The sequence below is a fragment of the Perna viridis genome, chromosome 10, assembly GCF_037379345.1.
Source record: "Perna viridis isolate PV_CMFRI_1.1 ecotype Kerala chromosome 10, ASM3737934v1, whole genome shotgun sequence".
In the NCBI taxonomy this organism is placed as follows: domain Eukaryota; kingdom Metazoa; phylum Mollusca; class Bivalvia; order Mytilida; family Mytilidae; genus Perna; species Perna viridis.
In genome coordinates, this window is record NC_142454.1 from 10,718,819 (window position 1) to 10,740,157 (window position 21,339).

The following is a 21,339-nucleotide window of genomic DNA, read 5'->3' on the forward strand; positions in this document are numbered from 1 at the left end:
TTACTGGTGCCGTGAAAACAATTTAAAAAATGAAACGACAGACTTCACCATTTTAAATGTATCGTCTTGCATGCTGTGAATAACGACCCGTTTGATGATTCTAGATATATGCCCGCCTGTATTTGGAAGCATTTCGGATAGTCCAATGATCGTCATTTATTGATTTTACGCGTTGTGTTATACCAAAGTAGTTGGAATTTGAATAAAATTAAAAATCACTTTTTCAAGAGTGCGGGGAAGCAGTCATTTCATGCATGGTAAGAATTCAAACCGGCAACATAACCAAAAGCCTTATTTATTGAACAATAGATAAACATACAATGTACTATTTCCGCACACAATTTGAGTGTGCAATTAATTTGCTTAGCCAAGTACAAGGAAAAATTTCCTTATCAAATTAAAATTTCAAAATGGTTGTTCGTTCAATGCGATTGTACATATTTCTTTTCGTTGTTTGTTGTTCCCGAACAGACGAACAATCCCGTGTTTGCTCAAGAAGAAGGTAATCTTGTTTTACTGGTATTATAATTTCTCTGTATATAGTTTATGTTGTATTTGAATCGTTTGGCCAATTTCAATTTGTATATTTAACCAAGGAAACAATCAATGGATGTTTGGCCCTTTACAAGAAAATACAACCAGGATCGTGCACTTAGTGTACCGGAATGCAAAGCGCCTCCTGGAATTTTAGAAATATCTACTTAGTTGTTCACTAAGAATCGTTGTAAATGTGTACTTGAACTTGCATGTTGCAAATGTGGGAAATATATGAATACAAGAGTTGACAAGGAACATGCAATTGCGATATGGCAATACGATAAATTTTAGTTTTACTCGTGCTAACGCTGGGTTTAATAGTCACACAACTTGATATAATATCCATAATACAAGTATAAGCTTTCCAAAAAAGCTTGCGTACCGTTGTCATTTAGTTTTTGAGTTTGTTTTCCAGGATTATTTTTTGAAACCGATTGGTTTGTTTGTTTGTTTGGGGTTTAACGTCCGAGCAGCATTATTTCAGCTATATTCAGACAATGAACATGAAATGGATGATAAAATGAAATGAAATGAAGAAAAAAAGAGGGGTCACAAGGATAATAGGGTCGACAAATTTTGATGGCCACTGGAAAAAGGGGGGATGGGTAAGGTTGGGCAATTTAGCCTCCTGTGGCGGAGCGCAAAGGTTCCTACTCCTATCGAATACCACAGCAGGGTTTTTTAACGTGCGAGGAACGTGGCATCTTTCCCAACACGGTGCACCACTATGGTTTGCGGTCAGGTTTTCCGTATTATAGCCTGACAACCCCAGCATGCAACACGCCAGGGGTACCCCATTCCACCACCTGGGGTACACATCCCAGTTGCTCTGTGGGCAGAGCGCCTAGCCCCCGGCTAGGTTTCTGAGCACTATTTAGTTGCCTTATACGACAAGATTAGCGCTGCTGCAGGCTTATTCTTTTAACACCCGGACCTGCACGGCCGATTGGATGTAGATGTTTTCTCGGTCATTTAATTTAAAAAATGTTTAACTACTGAATGATTTGAAGTTATTCACAATCTCAGATAGTTCATGTAACCCAGTTCGTATTTTTAGACATTTGGCTTTCACAATTCACGGACGTATCATTTTTCAATTGGTATGGGGTAGGGCCGGGCAGGTCAAAATGTAGGGGGTCATTTTTTTTTATCTGTGATGCGGGGATAGGTCAAAATATAGGGGATACAGTTTTTTTCTGTGATGGAAAAATGGGATAAGTGTTGTTTGACTTATTTTGTAGTATGGGGGTTGGTGGGGGGGTTTCAATTATTTATCTATATTATTTAGTTTCGTTTAAATGGCAAAAGGAGGGGGTAATTATTTTTTTAATCACACGATGCAGCAACTCAAGAAAGATAAGAACTTATTTTTGATAATTCTCATTAAAAAGGCATCTCTAATGAAGAATTGTCAATCAAGCCATACAACTTTTTTTACAGTTAGAACAATGTACATATATCACTTGCCTTGTATATACTTTCATTTATTCAACTATTATCCATCTGATGCTTAAATTTGTACAGTTATAAAATCAAAGAGGTCGGAGTTATCCCCATAAGAACTGTCACCAAGAATGTCTTTTCCGGTTCTTTCTCGCTGGATATACAATCTGGTTTTTCTGTTCTATCGTCTGTGCATGTGTTAGAAATGCTAATTTCTCCCATGGTATTGTTGATTTTTGTTTTGTTTTTGTAAAATGTGATTTAAAATATTTTGCTGTCTCTTTGTCAAAGTAACGACAAGAAGTCATATTTTTGCTACATTTCTCTCTGCCCCTGCAGCAGCGCTAAGCTTGTCGTAAAAGGCGACTGCATAGTGCTCAGAACCCTAACCGGGGGTTAGGGCACTCTGCACCAGAGCAACTGGGATGTGGGCCCCAGGTGGTGGAATGTGGTACCCCTGGCGTGTTGCATGCTGGGGTTGTCAGGCTTAAATACGGAAAACCTGACCGCAAACCATAGTGGTGGACTGTGTTGCGAAAGATGCCACATTCCTTGCATGTCAAAGAACAATACTGTGGTATTCTCCCGGAGTAGGAACCATAAGGCTCCGCTACAAGAGGCTAAATTGCCCGTCCCTACCCATCTCTCCCTATTTCCAGTGGCAATCAAAATTTGTGGACCCCATTGTCCTTGTGTCCCATCCCTATTTCATTTCATCATCATTTCATGTTCATTTTATCATCAATTTCATGTTCATCGGCTGAATATAGCTGAAATATTGCTGCTCGGACGTTAAACCCCAACAAACAAACAAACATGTCTTTCTTGTCTCGGTCTTATAGTCTATAATCCTTTAGTACTTAAGGTAGATCATACCTATTACACGGAGCATTCTTTTCTGTCATCTTGCGAAATCATACAGACATATACGTTTTCTATAAACTAATAGTGTTTGAAATGAAGTGAAAATTAGAATGGTAAAATTAAAAACTTTTTTTTACAATAGCTTCTTTCAAGGGGAGATAAATCGCGGGAAAATCTTTCAAAGGTAGATTATTGGAAGGAAAATGTCCATTTGAAATTTAAGTTTATTTAATATTGCAAAAAAAGTTTGTAACGCACATTTTCGTTTTGAATATGCAAGAATGTCAACTAAGTGTTCTTCATATAAAGTTATAAGAAATGTTATCTACCACCATTTAGAAGTTTGCGAAATATTGAAAATACCCTTAAAAAGCCATATAATATATATATAGTGAGAAGGCTCAAGTATCTCAAAATTAGGTTCAGTGATCTATGTTTTTTAAGATTAAAATTCTAAAGTATGTTCATTTAATGCCATCTTTAAGAAAAAACTAGGCAAATTTATCTACTAAAAATATGTATGATCTACCTTAAGTCACTTAGTTTTATTTTGAATATATGTAAATTATCCCTTAGAGAATATTTTTATCCGTTTCTGTAGAAATGAATAATCTTGGTGAGTGCTCTGATCAAGACAGAGGTAAGTTATATAAATGGCTCTACAATTTTGGAAAATCAGGGACCTTATAATTTTTGGTATCAGGTGGATCGAGTTTTTATGCAAAAGTACATTGGAGATAAAAAATATCACGGGGATAAAAAAATCAGAAACTTTTTTAGAAATGACCACCCCCCTAACCAAATCCAGGTAAAAAATATGTTTCTTAAGTTGGTGTCTTACTACCAGTCTCCTGTTGATAACAGAAGTTATACATTCATATCTGTTAATTGATACAATGTAGTACATACTGTTAAAAAGTGTTAGGGCAGTTTGAGTTGTTAAGTACTGTACCTCAGTTGTGGCAATGAACTTTTTCTTGTGTATGAATGAATGGCTACCGCTTTTTCTATGTTAGAATGCCTCTAATTTTGTTTCGCAAAATGAATGACTTTAGGGATGTCTTGATGCAATGGTAATTAAATGAATTGAAATAAGTTACTAGCATGAAAACTGAAGACGCACAAACGGACGGACAGCACGATCACCATAAACATCCTGGTTTTCAAGCAAGGGAGTATAATATATACAGATTAACAATAAAATCTACCACACACAGAATAAGACATCAAAAATACATGTTTTTTACATTTAATACAAATGTCCAATAAATATTTTTTTTGAATGAAGCGTTATGTGATGCAAACAACTATACTTACAAAAACTTTTTCTTAGGTCAAAAGGCCGATCAATAAAATATATATTATTTTAAATTATGACTACATTTAACTGTTCTAAAATTCAAACATTTAGCAGTATCAAAAACTTTCTTACAGCATGACTGTTTTAATTTATCGCATAACCCTTGTTTTACCATATGAGACAATACTAAATCATGTGGTACATTCTATGTAAATTTCAGAAAGACTACTAGAATTCTAGAACTAATTTCCCCGAAAACACCATGACCTTCATTTACAGGTACATTGTATGACTTTGCCCAGGGACTGTGTGAACGCTTCGATGCTTTACACTGTCCATGAGAGACCACAAATGATAGCAAAGGGCGTTAAGAAACCCCTCAGTCCATTATGTATTAAAAATACCACATATGAGTGCAAACCAATTATCACAGATTTATAATGCACGAAATTAAGGGTGTAACGGACACACAGAAAGTGTAATCTTTTTCAACTTTATTGTTATAGTGTTATTTAACAAGGACAGTTAGACAACATTTTATTTCACAAAATTGTACAAAGGTATTTATTAATATATATTTATATATTTACTTCGAGTACATTGATGGGATGATTTACGCGGAAGGTTTGATCAGAGTCAAAAGGGTATCACCAAAGTAGAAAGGACAGATCACTTGAATGTTCATGGACAAAGACTTGCTTCCACTGTCAAATATGCAACTCGACTAGTTACATACTAGATTGTCTGCACATTTGATGGTTGTAGTAAGCTCCTGTGTTAATATTTTTTTTATGACTGACATTGCAAAGTGTGTCTCAGATGACAGGCCCTCATTTTATCTTGGCGTCATCTTTTCCACTTCTTGCACTTACTGTAGTTTTGCTGAAGCATTTGAGATGTTTGGGTAAAATGTAGATATTCTGTCAATATACAGATTTTATCATAAAATGGCGATCAACTGATAATTTTTCGCTGTCGTTTTATTTAAAATGAGAAGCTTGTCTGAGAATGTGACACGCTGATGAAATATTTTCATCTTTGATTCGGTTGAAAATATCTCATTTATGAGCAAAATCTCATTAGTTTGGGCACTCATCAAATGAAGTATAGGCAGGAACGACACGAACTTAGTTAGACAATAGTAGTTGTAATTTTGCAAACAATTGAAAGTCTATGAAACTAATTGAATTTTTCAGAGGTGGCAAAATTATTCTTTTTAGCTACATAGAGTGTTCTTTATTTGCAATCCCTGCCACTAGGCCAATTTGACTACATATAATAGCTTTCGTTAACCAGGAAATAATTGATAATTGATTTTGTGATAATCGATATTGTTTACTTCCTTAATATCCCTACGAACTGGCAGGTCTTGAAAAGTTTCCCTTTGACGTATACATCTTCCGCATTGGATATTATAACACCTTAAATTTCTCACAACTGACGACAAGTAGAGTTTGTATGTGGTTCAATGAGTTTTTTTTATTGCTATGTTCTTTAATTGTCATTGTGAAAAAAAACAACAAAACAAACATAAAACAAAACATATACACATGATTTGTTTTTGAGCGAAAAGATCTTTATTTATTTATATTTGATTTCAATGCTGCTGATGAGAGGTTACAGTCCCTGTATGGTATAAACATCCCGCTTGCCCCGTGCCCCATTCCCCATCCCCCATTGCTCATTCCCCATTGCCCCATACCCTATTCCCTATAGCCCCATTCCCCATTGCTCCATCCTCATTGCATCGATTTATTTCCCGTTGTCCAATGCCTTTTCCCATTCCGAAAGGAAAAAAAAGAGTAAATGTTTTATCAAATACATATAATGCATTAGGATGTAGAAATTTTTGTGCAATCAATATTGATTTTAGAATCTCGACGGCGAACTCGGGAATTATCGAAATCTCGCGATATTTGCATTGTTTACATGTATTATCGCCACTCCGAGCTGCATGAGAAATAATCATGCAAAATATTCTTAAAACTATAGATACATGTATAAATTGTGAATGAATTTGATTTCTAAAATTATTTTTAAAAATGTGAAAATTGTCCAGATAAGATTTTTGTTGATTGTTGTTCTATATATATTTCAAACTACATTCTTGAAAATGAGATATTTGTGCATATTACAACGTAAATGAGTGCGAACACATAAAATTACCCTAATGGTCCTATATAATTGTTTTAAAATTTTAAAATTGATACATTTTTTTCAATCAAATTTCTCAAAAATAATATATTTCTTCAGATTGTAAGGGTGCGAACAATTTTAATTTCAATAATGGTCCCAAATTATTGTTACAAATATTAAAACTGGCAATATTTTTATCCAGTTGGTGGTTGCGACACTCATATTTCAGTCAAAAATCTGCAAAATGACATATTTTTGGTAAGTGAATTTGTGCGAACTTTTTTTAATATACCTGTTTGTCTAAAATTATTGTAAAAATGTTCAAATTGTCTATATCATTATTATGTTGATGGCTTTGATACATATATTTCAGACCAAATTCTTGAAAATGAGATATTATTTGCAAATTGAATGATTGCATATACTTGAAATATCCTTAATGGTCTTATAGTATTGTTTAAAATGTTAAAATTGTCCAAATAAGCATCATTTGTGGCTGTGATACATTTATTTCAATCACATTTCTCAAAAATAACATATTTCTTCAGATTGTAAAGGTGCGAACAATTTTAATTTCAATAATGGTTCCAAATTATTGTTAAAAATATTGAAACTGGTAATATTTTTATCCAGTTGGTGGTTGCGACACTCATATTGTAGCCAAAAATCTGCGACACCTGTAATAATTAAAAATTACTCTAAAACAAGCTTGTTTAAAAATTATTTTAATTGCTGTCATAGAAATATGATAGGTACGTTGCTAGCGGAAAAAGGCAGAACAATTTGTTTGATTGACCAATCAAAATTATTCCCTCGCCCCATTGCCATTGCCCTATTCATTTACCCCATTCCCAATTCTACATTCACTATTGCCCCATTCCCCATTGCCCCATCCCCCATTCCCCCATTCCCCATGCCCCATTGCCTCATACCCCATAAAATGGGAAGTTTATCCCATACAGGTACTGTACTCCTTGAAACACGTGTACAGAATATTTGCAATTTTATATGATTAGTACTTTCGAATTTTATAACCACTGGATCGATGCCACTGCTGGTGGACCCAAGGTCCCGAGGCTATTCACCAACCCAGTAGTCAGATTTGTCTGACCACAAATCATTTATATATACTTTATTTGCAGTAATACATATTTCAAATTCATGAAACACCATGACTTAATCTCTTGGATAGCACAAGGTAGAAGTTCTCGAATTTGCTTTCTATTTCTATACTTTTGGATTTTAGAACTTCTTGGTAATAATTTTTTAGATTAAAATCGTCATTTGTATTCAATGGGAGATTACACCTTGAAATACGTGTAGAGCATATCGAAATTCGCAACATTATGAGAGTGGTACTTTTGTATTTTACATTTATTTTATCATTGTTTTTTGGTTTTAAATAATAAGGTCATTTACTTTTTAAGCACTTTTTAAGTATTCTGCGATGGATAAAATTGGACCATTCTGAACTCACAAAACAAATAAAAGTCAAATTTGTTCCTAAATAAATGTCCTTTGTCATTTATTTTTCTTTCGCATTACACGGGGAAGGGGGACATAAAGTATTTAGTAACATTTAGGAAAATCCCTCAGGCAAAACTTCACTTTTTATCTTTTTTTAATAATCCCCATAACTAGAGTTATGTTGGTATGTCTGGTCGTATATCTCCCTCAAAATACGCAGATGTTTGGAAGAAGGTCAGGAGAATTGGATACTAGTCGAACAGAAGGACACACGTACGATTACTGTTGTACTAATTTATAAGTCACAGTTTTTTTTTTAAATTAATATTCTTGGGCTCTTTGTCATCAACGTACTAGAAGAAAAAAAATCAGGAAATGTTTACTTTTAGTTTGATTTCAAAGGATTATCATCGTTTTGTTTTCCATGGATTTTACCTTTGATGTGGAGTCTTTCTTGTTTCTCTCAACAGTATTAACTGTTTGATTTATGTTATATGCTTTTGCATTTGTTGCTTTTACTGCCAATTTCACTACTTAAAACTGTTGGGTTAAATTACAGTTTCTCTGTGAATTATTAGAACTCATTTAATCTTAATATATACATGATTGTAAATTCATGATATGTGTGTATGTTCATCAAAAATAGCCAATATAAAGCGGAGAAAGTGTGCTTTAAAAAATTATATTTTTGATGTTTTTGACAAGTGAAGAAATTGCTTTTTTAAAAACAAAAATGGCCTTTATCAACTCTTAACCAAACTATGTAAAATACAAGTCAATAGATAACACACTTTTCTGGAGGAATGTAAAATTTTTCGAATTTCCATTAGCCGTCCAAAATTTGAAACTGTTTGATGATAATGATAATAATCAACATATAACGATGATAGGTTTGTCAAAGGGACAACAATTCCACCTGGATGAAAATATCGACCCATGTGAGGCGCGTGTCTTGATCTCAGTACTGAAATTAATAATGGCAAGCTTATTACTAAATTTTACGATAAAATGGATAATTTTTTATTCATTATTATTAATTATCAATTTGGTTTTACTTCAACAAGGTTTTCGAAACTACAAGCTCGTAAAACATTCACAAAACACTTCAATCGACAGAAGGAACTAATTTTCAAGACAAAACCAAGAAGTCAAATACCTCGCATAAATAATAAACAATTATCTAAATGGCAGATCAATCGGCATCATGGTTATTCCATATTCAAAACCATGTATATTTTGTGATATTGCAAGCGAACATTATGCAGAATCCACTATGCTTTCAAACATAAAACATTTCTTAGTTGTGTGCTGTTATTTAGAATCTTGTTTATATCTGTTCACACTTCACTTTAAATCCATACTAGTTTTCCCTCTGAACATCGAGCCCATCCAACATTTTATTAAGTATTGATATAAGACAATATATGTGGGAGACAAAATGCGGAATGGTTTGTTCAAGGATAATGATAATGATTACTTAGAGGTTATGATACGGATTATCGGAATTAATAGTAATTCGAAGGTTAGATTTTACCATGCTTAATACAAAAAACTTACAAGAACACTGATACCGCTGACTGACGTCACTGTCTCAACCTGTAAATGATACCTACAAAGATAACACGTGTTCACGTGTGGATAACATAATAAGAAGAATTATAACAATTTACCTTTTGTGTTATTATTCATCAAAAAAATAATTCACATATCTTATATTTTCCTGTATATTTCACAAGAATCAATCTTTTCGCTCATAGTAATCATTTGGTCCCATCTGCAGTGTTATCAGGTGAATGTTGTCCTGCGAATTAAATTGATTGATTGATTGTTTAACATCCTACCACAGGTCAAACCTTTTAGTACTCTTGATCGCCATTAATGATAACTTGGGCATGTTCGGGCCAATTATTCATGGAGTCTGGTTCAACACGGTGTAACGTTGGAAATTGTGAAATTACATTAATTTTTTTGTAAGTTAGTCATTTATACTTCAAACGATGTTCCTCACTATTTTATCTTTCTTACTTTTTTGTCAGTTGGCTATTTGTACATTAATATTGTAAAATATGCATGTTTATATGTATACCAATGTTTCTACATAGGTTTAGCAGAAATAAAGTATACAAGAAAGTACATATACATAATAACTCTTTACAGGAGAAATGGTGAAAACGAAATAACGATCTATTACTGTTGTCGTCCTTTCGTAGAGACACAGGGAGTTTGTGGTAAGTTAGTGTTTTGTAACCTAGTTGTACATTGGTTCCTGTAATTGTATTAGTTTTGTTTTCTGTTTGGTAAGGGTTGTCTTTGTCGTAATATGTTTTTGTTTTAATTCATGAATTCGTTCACACAACTAAATTAGTTAGCATATGCCTATTTCTTTAAGGGTGTCCGTATGGCCAAAGATATAAACCAGAAATAGGTTTCTGCCAAAATTGCTCTTATGGACACTATGGTAAAGACTGTCAGTCATCCTGTAACTGTCAGCGTAATGAAAGGTAAATATATACTTGTTTTATATGATCTTAAATTCTTTCAATTTAAAATACCTTTATATACTCTTTTCTCTTGCCATTACTATTTTGTTTCACTAGTATTTTTGCAACCATACTGAAACATAAAATAAATGCCATAACTTCATCACCTCCACCCTCCAAAAGAGAAGGAAAACACAGAGGACTCCATAACAGCTTATGACTTAATAAGGCAATGCTACTTGTACAACACATTTACACTGAAAATAAGATGGAAAAATATTTTGAATTGCAAATTTCAATTATTTTTTCATTAAAGTTACAAACCTATTTTCACTCAGACAAAGATACAATAGCATTCAAAATTTGGTTAAAAATAAGAAAATGGTAATAAAAGTCTTATTCTTAGGCAGATTACAATGACATTATTTGGCAAAAAATGATGTGTCAATAAAATGCATACAATACAAAGAAAGTTCAATTCTCGCTATTGTAACAGAAAGAGTTTTCTATAAAATTACCTATTTAAAACTGACCAAAAGAGGTAACTCTAACTTATTCAGGGTATAGTCTATTCATCAAATAACTGACTGACAGATACAATTAAAGACAACTAACTTTTTTGTTCGATACCAGGTGCTGTAAAATTCATTTTGATATTTATTTCCAATATATTACAAGAATGCTATCATTATAACAGAGAGACTTTAAACACAGAAATTAACTTAAAAACCCTAGAGTTACCAAGGGAATGTAGCACTGCTTTACACACACACACACACACACACACACACACACACATATATATATATATATATATATATCGACGTCTCAGAATGTGACGACTCTATTCGCTACACTGCTCCATTAGACCAAATTACTACAGGGAAGTTAACGTAAACCTACAGAAGGGTCTGAAAAATTCCCAACGGTTTTAGAACTGTCGAATTTGCGATTCAAATTTTTGGTCGTTCCCTTTGCGGAACACCGCCTGCACAAAGTCCAGCGCCCTAGACCACTCGGCAAGCTACGACCAAAAAATTATTACATTGTTGGGAATTTTTCAGACCCTATCATAAGTTTACATTATCTTCCCTGAATCAATTTGATCCAATTGAGCAGTGTAGTGAATAAAGTCATCACATTCTGAGACGCTTGTATGAAAAAAAAAAAAAAAAACAATATGACAGTAATGTCAGGAGTGCAGTAGTAAAATAACAAATCATTCTGCAAAAAGTTAGACAAATTACTGAGCAAAACATTTGAATTTCATTTATCAAATTCTTTTTTCAAACCTTTGATATCTGCTATACCATTCTTCTTTAACTACTGATTAATTAAAAAAATTGTTCAATCTAAATCAAATCACAATAAAAATGAACACAACAAAGTGTTAGCCACAGGCCACAGATATTCCAAGTCAATTTTATCTATACTCGAAGTCACATACACCACATTTTCGATTTGAAGCTCTATTTTTTAAACTGTCGGGACTTACGGCTAGAGTTGTCTCTCTTTTATTTAATCTGAAGATAGTTCGCATATATGCATGACGTAATAGTTCCAACGAGTCGTTCATTGGCTGAAATCGTGCGTAACAAATCCTTACGGGAAAATCCTATACTAATATCCACCATGTTGGTTTCTACGGGATGATTTGTTTACAAACGAAGTTCGTAAGTTCCCGTCAAACTCCGGTGACAATCGTCTGCTTGATCAACTTCTCGGTGTTGTACGATGTTTGCGTAGAATAAATCCGAGATATCCGAATTAGCGCCGAAATGCATTCTGGGTTCTTAGGTTTTTGGACAAACCATTTAAACGTAAACAACATCTCCTAGCAACCCGATCACTGTAAACATGGCCGACTTTTGATAATGTAAATATTGGGACCGAGAATTAAAATCTCACCGGAATTTAATGATTCAATGTTTAGGGAGAAGCCGTTCGGCTAAACGACTGAGCAAGTCATTTAAGACAATTTAAACGACGGTAAGTGTCAATAAAGTCGTAGACAATATTTTTATTAAATTTTAACAGTATCTTATTTATGTGACGCCGAGTATAATGTTATCTTCTCTATCAGAAAATCCGTAAGGTTTCTTGAAGTAGCTTATTAGTCGTTGGTCAGTTTTGTTTTTTCAATATCATTATAATCGACAGAATTTATATGTTCTAAGTTTTTTTTTCAGGTGTGATTTTAAGGATGGCTGCGTGGACATAAGTACAACCACAAGGGGTCCAGGTACTATTACTTTTAATGTGTATTTCTTTTGTTTCCTAGAAAAGATAAAATTTTCCTTACAATTTAGCTTAAATCACTATAACTTTAATAAGTGTATAATTTTTATACTTACGTGAATTTGTTGTATTTTTTCAGTTACCGATTCTTCTACTTACAATTAAACTTAATTTCTTTTGCGACATTTTTCATTTTACATATGCGTTTAAATATTACGGCTCCAAAAATATAGACTCTAAAGACAAAAATGAAACAGTTTTTCGGTTTCAACGAATTGTTACTCGTTATAAAAAAAATCTTTACATTCGGTGTATTATAAACTATCATGCCTCTATATGATTCACAAAACATGTGTCTAATTAAACTGGTCATATTGTGATCGTTCCTTTGAGAGAAGTGTTTGGACAAAATCAGTAGCTGTCAAGGTATAAATACATACAATTGTATTAACATTTGTATCAAAGTGGAATTGATACGATTGTACAAAAAAATACGTGTACAATAAATATGTTTAAAACAAGGGTTTTAGCTAATCCACATCTGACCAGTGCTTTCACTTACTTTAGTCGCACGTGATAAAGTGACAGGCCTACAAAACGAAGAACAAAGAAAAAACACGGAAGGTAAGATGAATATTCAAGCAATTCCAGATTTTACTGTATTCCTTTTATTTATGGTAAAGTGGTAATAAAATCCGTAAACAGACTCTCACGATTCTGTGACAGAATGGATATGAATTAAGCCTCTGGTAGCTAAGGGTAAAATTATGAAGTCATTTTACAACTAAGAAAGTCAATCTGGAATGTCCCCTGAAAACTGACCACAGGAAGTGGGGTCCAAAACGAAATATCATATATAGAAACAGAATAATCAAGAATCTTGCAGAAATCTAAAGAATGTAATCCAGGGACAAAGACATGACACGGAAAACAGACATCTATGACAAAGAACATAAAATAACCAAAAATACTACATACAAAATAACAAAAGTAAATGAGGCCATGTACGAGCACCGGAAGGTTAAGCGTTCTCTGTTTTCCTAAAGAGTTCTTTAAAACATATCAAATCTGGTTAAGACTAAAGTGGAAAGGGAAACTATGAAAAGTTGAACAAATCGGTTATCAAGGTGCAGATAGATACACCGTAGCAATTCACGATCGCGACTTCATGATGACGACCATAGCTCTTCTGTAGTGATGACTTCAATCTTGAAGCAACATAACCCTGTTTCAGAAGCTCAATTTTAAGAAGTCTAGTGCGGTACAAAACATCTGCGTAGTTACGGCATAACGTATGATTATATGTAATATGAAATTCCACACACAGGTGCTGAAGGGATGTTGCCAGAAATAAAAGGAAAGTTGACAATCCGGAAGGAAAAGTCATTGCTTTTGTCGTATATTTCGGTCAATAATGTTTCTTTACCATCAATCTCTGTGTGTAGGTTAAGATATTAGGCTGACTTCACAGTTTCTGAAGTTTCCTTTATCTGAAATTCTTTGGGGTGGATGCGATGTATAAAATCTAAAACTTCTACACAAGATTGGACCGGGTAGAAATATTTCTGTATGCCGGCAAGTACAACATAACGACTTTAACCATATGATTGTACTGTTAACGACAAATTAAAATCCATTCTTAAGAACTGGTGTTGGAAAATTCTCTTTTTACTTAAGATTGTAGTTCATACAAATACAGCAAAATTAAAAAAAAGTATCAGCAGGCTCCTTAAAGATCAAACGCTGGAAACAGTTCAGGAAAAAGTACAATAGTAGAGACAGCAAACGGAATGTGTGAGTAGAATAACCATAAAAAGCCTTAAAAGAGGAGACAATTACTACCTAGAAACTAACATCAATAAGTGATACACGTTTGGACAAACAGACTTTCCATAGTGTGTTACGACTGTGGTTGTCAAAGGGTCTTAGATTTTAGTTAAAGATAACAGAGAGGAATAATGGCTTGTTTTTAAGTATTACATGTAATTTCAACTCGAAATCGACACAGACAAACCCTGGCTACTGAGTAGGGTCCAGTATACATGTATCACTATATGGACCTGTCAGCAAGAAAATCACATGCGGGGTATTTTCACCGGACCATATATTTTGCACCGTTCCATGAGGAAGTAGACCGAAAACGTGCATAAGAGTAACCAAATACTACCAAGTTAAAAAAATCCTTAACCTTTTAGAATGCCAAATATGCAAAGACATCGCCACCTTCGATCCAAGTCTGATTATTAATGTATATGGAGTCCAAAAAATAAAGTTGAAATTGAATTCATTGAAGATGAGGCGAAGAAGCAAGAGATATACATCCTCTTGTAGGCAAAGGAAAAAAATACTATAGTAACAAAAACCTGTGTCGGAATTCATGAAACGCCTTGTGATGTACAAAGAAAGCAGTCTGAACCGACCACAAGGCAGAGTAAACTGGGGTGTCCGAAGAATAATCTTACCTTTAAAAACAATTGCAATCAATGAGAGACTCCTTTGAGGTTAATGCTTACTGCGAATGGTTCACAGAGAAAATCAACTGTTAATCGGGGCTACGTTTTGGATTGGGTACCTATTCTGTTGGACGAAATGTGTAAAATTATCCCAAATTAAAATTTGGGGCACGACAGGATATTTAAACCCAGTAAATAATGCAACTGGGTTGTTCAGCTCGACAAGCAATACACAGCAGCTAATCGGAAGCACATACCATCTAGATCATTTTGTCAATAGCAAGGAATTGACGAAGACGTTAGTACTATATATTAAGCAAGAAGTATTGGAAAATATAACCAAGATCTTATATCTCAATTTTATAAGTCATTGAATGTAAACTCTTCTATAGTGAAGGATAGTTGTAACCTAACCACCGAGTATAGGAGAGCGAAACACATCACGATAGGAACCTAAAATACAAGGCGTACAATTTCATACTTATGTTTGCCACAGGTTATTCCTGAACACTTAACCTCTATTAAATGTAGTAAAGCTCTGAAATCAACGGGGTTGAACGTATTAAGTGCATTCTAAGCAACGAAGAGAGAGAAGTTAAACTCGCTCAGCACGACGATTCAGTTTGAGTACTACTGACGAGTTCAACCCCTCTATAGGAAACTAATGTTTGTGGACAATTCAAATGCCAGAAGCCCGAACCTCTAGACTGTGTTGAGTAAAATATTTGCTGCGGCTTTTCAATAGACTATTTTGTACTAACGTTGGGGTAGTCGATGAGCATGCGTAGAGAATGCTCAATATACACTTCCGCAAGGAAAATTCTTTTGTTCTACCCAAGCTCTACCTCGCGGAAGTGTATATAAAGCTTGCTCACCAACTTACCACAAAAGGGTCTATTGTGATCAGTTTTTTTTTGTTTCAAAACTGAATTGTAGAATGGAAGGGATATGGTCCAGTTGTATAATATTAGTGCTTAATAAAATAACATAAATATGAGATTTATTTCACAAGAATTATTTATAATGGATTTGGATTTAAAAAGGTAAACGAACATCTTTTTTAAGCACAAATATACGCACACATATACGTTGGCGGTATAATTTCATATCAGGCGTTAGTGATACCACTATTCAAATCATCGTATATCTCTGTTAATAATTATTAAACACATAAAATCAATTTACAATCATTATTTTATCGAAAAAAATCTTTCGACAAAATTCGTCTGGAGTTCGTCCTAATGCACGATTTTGTACTGTAAACCATCTGTTATAGGTTCTCTACCTGGTAAATAAAATAATCAACGAACTACCATCATTTTGAAAAAAAAAAGACGAAAATACACAGCGTGTAAGTTTTAGCACTAACTGCCATTTGTGCACAATTCGGGTGATATTGTAGTGTTGTTGGCTACCACAATCAACGATATGACAAGGCCATACTGAGAACGATTTTGTGTTTAGTTTCTCCACGCCAGCAATTCTGATCAGGAAACAAATGTTTTGGTACAAATCTGTCCAGAATAAGAGGTAGACCGATTGCTATTTTCGAATGCGGATATTTGTGTAAATAGCAGTCTCTAAAACCTCTTTTACACGTTGTCGGCAAATCACGTGTACATCGATGTGGCCTTTGTATTTAACAGCAAAATTAATTACCAGTTATTACCAACTATGGTCTATTCGACCTTTAGCGATGACAATGCGCATACTTATCCCTTAATACAGGACGCTACCCAGCCGTAGATCCCACCACCGGTTTAAACGAATCAAGCATCGTAAGAGTGCACTAGAGTAACACCGACCAAAGGAATGAACTACTACAATGTGGAAAACAAGCATTTATGACTCCACTGAACGAACACAATATTTACATAATGCATTACACTAGCAATAGATAAAGATAAATCAATCAGAAAAATTATTGTTGAAGTATCATGAAAATATAACAATTAAAAACAAAAAAATAAAAACAAAACAAAATAAACCAAAAATATATTAAAGAGAACCACAGAGAATGTAAACATTCAATGAACATTTGAATAAGGAAAGTTATGGCGAAGGAAAATTTTTACCTTAGAGAATGCATTGCCCGTTCTTAAAACTGTGGTCCTAAATCATTTGAAAAAACAAACGCAACAAAAGGGTAGATATGAAAAGGGAACCAATCGCATCATTCGCTTTTCTACATTAGTGAATGCAATTATATGAAAAGAGATATAATATAAACCTGAACTACCCCAAACTAGAAAAATATGCAAGGAGAACAATATTTGTCCAACGTTTAATTTATTTGTTCGTTGTTTGATTGCATTGCTCTCATTATCTCTCTCTCTCTCTCTCTGTGATTCAAATAAAGGATCATAAAACACAAATGTGTGTCGTACGCGAGAAACAAAATCTGTGTTGATATCAGTTGCAGGAAATACAATTACATATTAATCATGACTTCTACCAGTTATGCTTTTATTAGATAAAACGATGCTATAAATTCAGATGTACTGGTATTCATATCAATTTTACATTTTTCATTTAAAAATTATGAAAGGCAATTTTTTTTAAACAGTATATGACTTGATCTTACTTTATACATATTTTAACTCGCAAGACCAACCATTAATTTATTTGTATTAGAAATGAAATGTATTAATTCAGACATGTCTTACAGATACTCGAGAAATCATCATTTACATGTCTTGCATTGCTGCCATCGGATTAACCATAGCGTTTGGTATCGCTCTGTTCAAGAATAGGGGGTGGATGGCTAGCAAAGCAAACTCATTAAGGGGTCGGTACCCTAAATTACGTAGACTGGAAAGAAATGTTATGTTCGAGAAAATTCATTTTGATGTCAGGAAGAGCGAGAACGTCTATGAAGACATCAACGAAAAATACATGATATGTGACTTTGACGACCACAAATTTGGAAAATTTTGAGAATGTTTGTGTATCAATTCAACTACGCTGTATAGACAATTTAGTACATTTAAAGGACTTTAGTATTTCTATTCCACTGAATTGTTTTCGTTTTAATAAATCAGGTTTATATTCTTTATCAATGTATGTAAAAATGACAATAAAGGCCATAGCAGTTGTAATCAAAGAAACAAGGAAATTTAACTTTATCATCAAAGTACATGTGCATGCCTTCTTCTCTTTCAAATTGTTATTTTTTATGTTTAACTATCATATTTTTAAAAGTATAATGTTTCTAGCAAATGAATTCGTTTCTAATCAAATTGTCATTTATAAACGAAAACCATAATTTCATACGTTTACCTTTTAAAGGTCCCAAGTACCGTGAATCACGCTCCATAAATTGGAATTATAACTTTAAAGTTCTTATGGATTCCGTTGAGGAATGCGTAAAAAAATGGATAAAACGAGAATATGAAGACATTGTTTCTCTGCCAGAGTGGTTAAAGGCCGTGAGGTCTTTAATTTTGAAAAGAAATGAAAGTTTAAGTAGTTGATCACCGCTATAACTTTAGTTCCCTTGATTACTTAAGCAAATATTTTTTTTAGACGGGGTTACTTGCTTTCTTGCTATTACAAGAAGTCAACGGCATAGGACGGAGCATACCGAATTGTGTAGTGAGGAGAAAACAGTAATATCAAAGCAAGCTTAACATCTTTATCGTATTGAAAAGCTGATAATCTGCTTGGTCCTTAATAGCTTGTTTGCATAAAATCATTTAAAATGCTGAAGAGATAAGGTTTTTTTAAATAACTCGCCTGGAATTGAGGTTCCACAAGTCAAAGTAGCTCATTTTTTTCACTAGATTTCTTTAAAGTTAGGAAGACATCACTACAAATAGAACAAGAACCTATCCAAGAACAATCAATCAATGAACAAAATGATAAAGTAAATTAAACCTGTCTAATCATAATTCCAAAGCAACATTTGCAACGAAAAAGTTTTTATTTGAAAGGCGGACTAAAACATTGAATAGAATACTGGTGCATTACAAATGCAATATTCGATTGGAAAACAAGTTATTCTTTCTCTGTCCTTTGATTAACAATTTTCATGTTTACACTTAGTGTCGACAAAGGACACAATACTGAAGCATCATAGCAGAAGAATGGTTCAATTACATAAAACTTGAAATCAGGAAACAAATACGATCCACATATATAATTTAAGCAATAGAATAAAAATGCCCCTACATATTAAAACAGAAAACCGAAAAAAAAAAGTTACAGCGTGAACTCCTGCATTAGACCGTGAGTATAGCCAGGTATTCCGAAAGGGTAAGCATGTTATGCCCATCATGCACCCGTCACATTGCAAATAATTACAATTCGGCAATGGCCATGTTCTGTAAATTATCATTCCGGTATAGACGTGAATTTAACTGACGCTGTCTATTTTCTTTTCTCTGATGATTGTAGTTCTTCTTGTTTTTTTTTTTATTTTCTATTTCTTTTTGAATATAGTCAGGATTTTACAACATCCCGATACATCATTACCTGACTAGAGTGTAATGGAGTTTTGTAAACATGTATATAATCCTCACTATATTATATAAATTTGAAAGACTGCACTTATCGTACTTATTCACTCTCGCTCTCACACTTTCAATTTACAATTTGAAATAAAATAAGACGAAATACACTGTCTTGTATTTTAAAATCTAATAAACACATTTTTAGTTATCAAATATCTGAAATATTTCTAACAGGGGCCCATATCGTCTCACATTTATGCAAAACATTATTTCTCTTGGCAATAAAATGTTCAATGTGGTAGTAATGTCGAATTCTTTGCTTTAAACCAACAATGTGGGGCAGTTTTTCTTCCAATTTGCACTTGAATATGTACTTTTTTCCAATAAATAACAAAAGATTGAATTTGATATCTGCCTCAGGAACCCCCCCCCCCCCCCCCCCCCCGCCAAAAAAAAGTGCTTTTTTCACAACAAAATCAGAATAATATTTTCTAAGAAAAATCTGAAAATAGTATAAGACATTTGAAGTGACTAAGCAGTAAAAAAACAGATTTTCCATAGTCTCTATACTCTGGTTACAAAAAGAACACAAATTTGAGTCTTTAATATGAATCTTGTACAAACAATATTTGTAGGCACAACTCGATGTAAAAACTTGCATTGGAAATTGGCAAGATGAGCATTACTACAACACTTCTTATTCAGAACAAAATAGGTCTTCCAATCTGGAATTTCAGTATATAATTCACTTCCCCATTTCAAAAATGGTCATGGGGAAGATAGCATTGTAATGTCACCGAATGACGATAAATAAATCCAATATATTTATTATTAACGGACATTTTTTTTTTTAAAATGAGTCCTCAAAAGTGTGTATCATCGTGTTGTCTACATTTTTAAAATATATTGTCTTAAATCAGAAGGAATACTTGATATTAAGGAAAAATATTTCACAAAGATTTGTGTATGTACCTTGCATTTCAGTTCTGTAAAGGTGAGGAATTTTTTCCTCACTATATCAAATACATCACTAAGATATTTGACATTTGAGTCTTCCCACTTAACAAAGTAAGATATGGAGGCTTATTTCTGCCATCAAGATGTTAAGCTGTCGAGATAATTATCGAGACATGTCGACATAATTTTTTCGACAAGTCGACTTAATTTTCTTGGAAAGTCGACTTAACGCCATTTTTATGTCGATTTGTCACGAAAAATATCCAAACAAGTCGACATATTTTTCTCGACAAGTCGACATCAAATATCTTAAATTCTCATCCTGAGGTCGAGATGTTGCTCGTAGCTGCCACCGTGAAGTTGCGTTGTCCAGATAATCATGTTAACTTTTCGGGATTAAGAAGTCGGATTGTCGAGATAATGATCTGAAAAAGTCGATTTCAATCTCTATTTTCACAACATGTCGACCAGCTCAATTATTTATTATCAAGACATGTTTATATAATTTTCTCGACAAGTCGACATACATATTCGAATTTTCGGCAAGATGTTTATCTCGTAATTTTACTACGGTGAAGGCACACGTGCAGTGCTAGTACCGCCATGGATAATCAGGTAGGTGAAAAATGTCATGTCACCCCTCTCCCTCTCCTGGATATTACTTCCATATTTTTTGTACAAAGCGTGGGGAAGCAGGTCCGAAAATGGTGTTCAAATTAAGGTAGCTAGGAGGACGCCAGAGAAATTCAAATGACATTTATCAAAAATGATTAAAAAAATGTCAACAATTTTTTATTTTAAAGTAAAATAAAGAAAGGTTACCAGGAGTGTTTGTGTCCGGAAGGGAGGGGGTGCATTACAATAGGTAATGTACTAGTACATGTATGTGCCGCAAAACAGGGTCTTGTTTTATCCAAATAATAAACAAGGTCGTTCGTTTAACCTTATGTCATAAGCAGGGTTTCGACTTAAATCATTGATACTTTATTGCAAAAACGGGTTGTTGCTGACGT

At 33.7% G+C, this 21,339-nt stretch overlaps 1 protein-coding gene across 1 annotated transcript; it reads left to right on the top strand.

Moving 5' to 3' along the window:
• The first annotated feature begins 366 nt into the window (after nucleotides 1-366).
• Nucleotides 367-17,971, top strand: LOC148604498 (uncharacterized). Its single transcript, XM_088550992.1, has 6 exons — nucleotides 367-502; nucleotides 9,905-9,975; nucleotides 10,137-10,248; nucleotides 12,417-12,469; nucleotides 13,033-13,089; nucleotides 17,587-17,971. The coding sequence occupies exons 1-6, from the start codon at nucleotides 411-413 to the stop codon at nucleotides 17,853-17,855; spliced, it is 654 nt and encodes a 217-aa protein (XP_088407118.1). The 5' UTR covers nucleotides 367-410; the 3' UTR covers nucleotides 17,856-17,971.
• The last annotated feature ends 3,368 nt before the right edge of the window (nucleotides 17,972-21,339 follow it).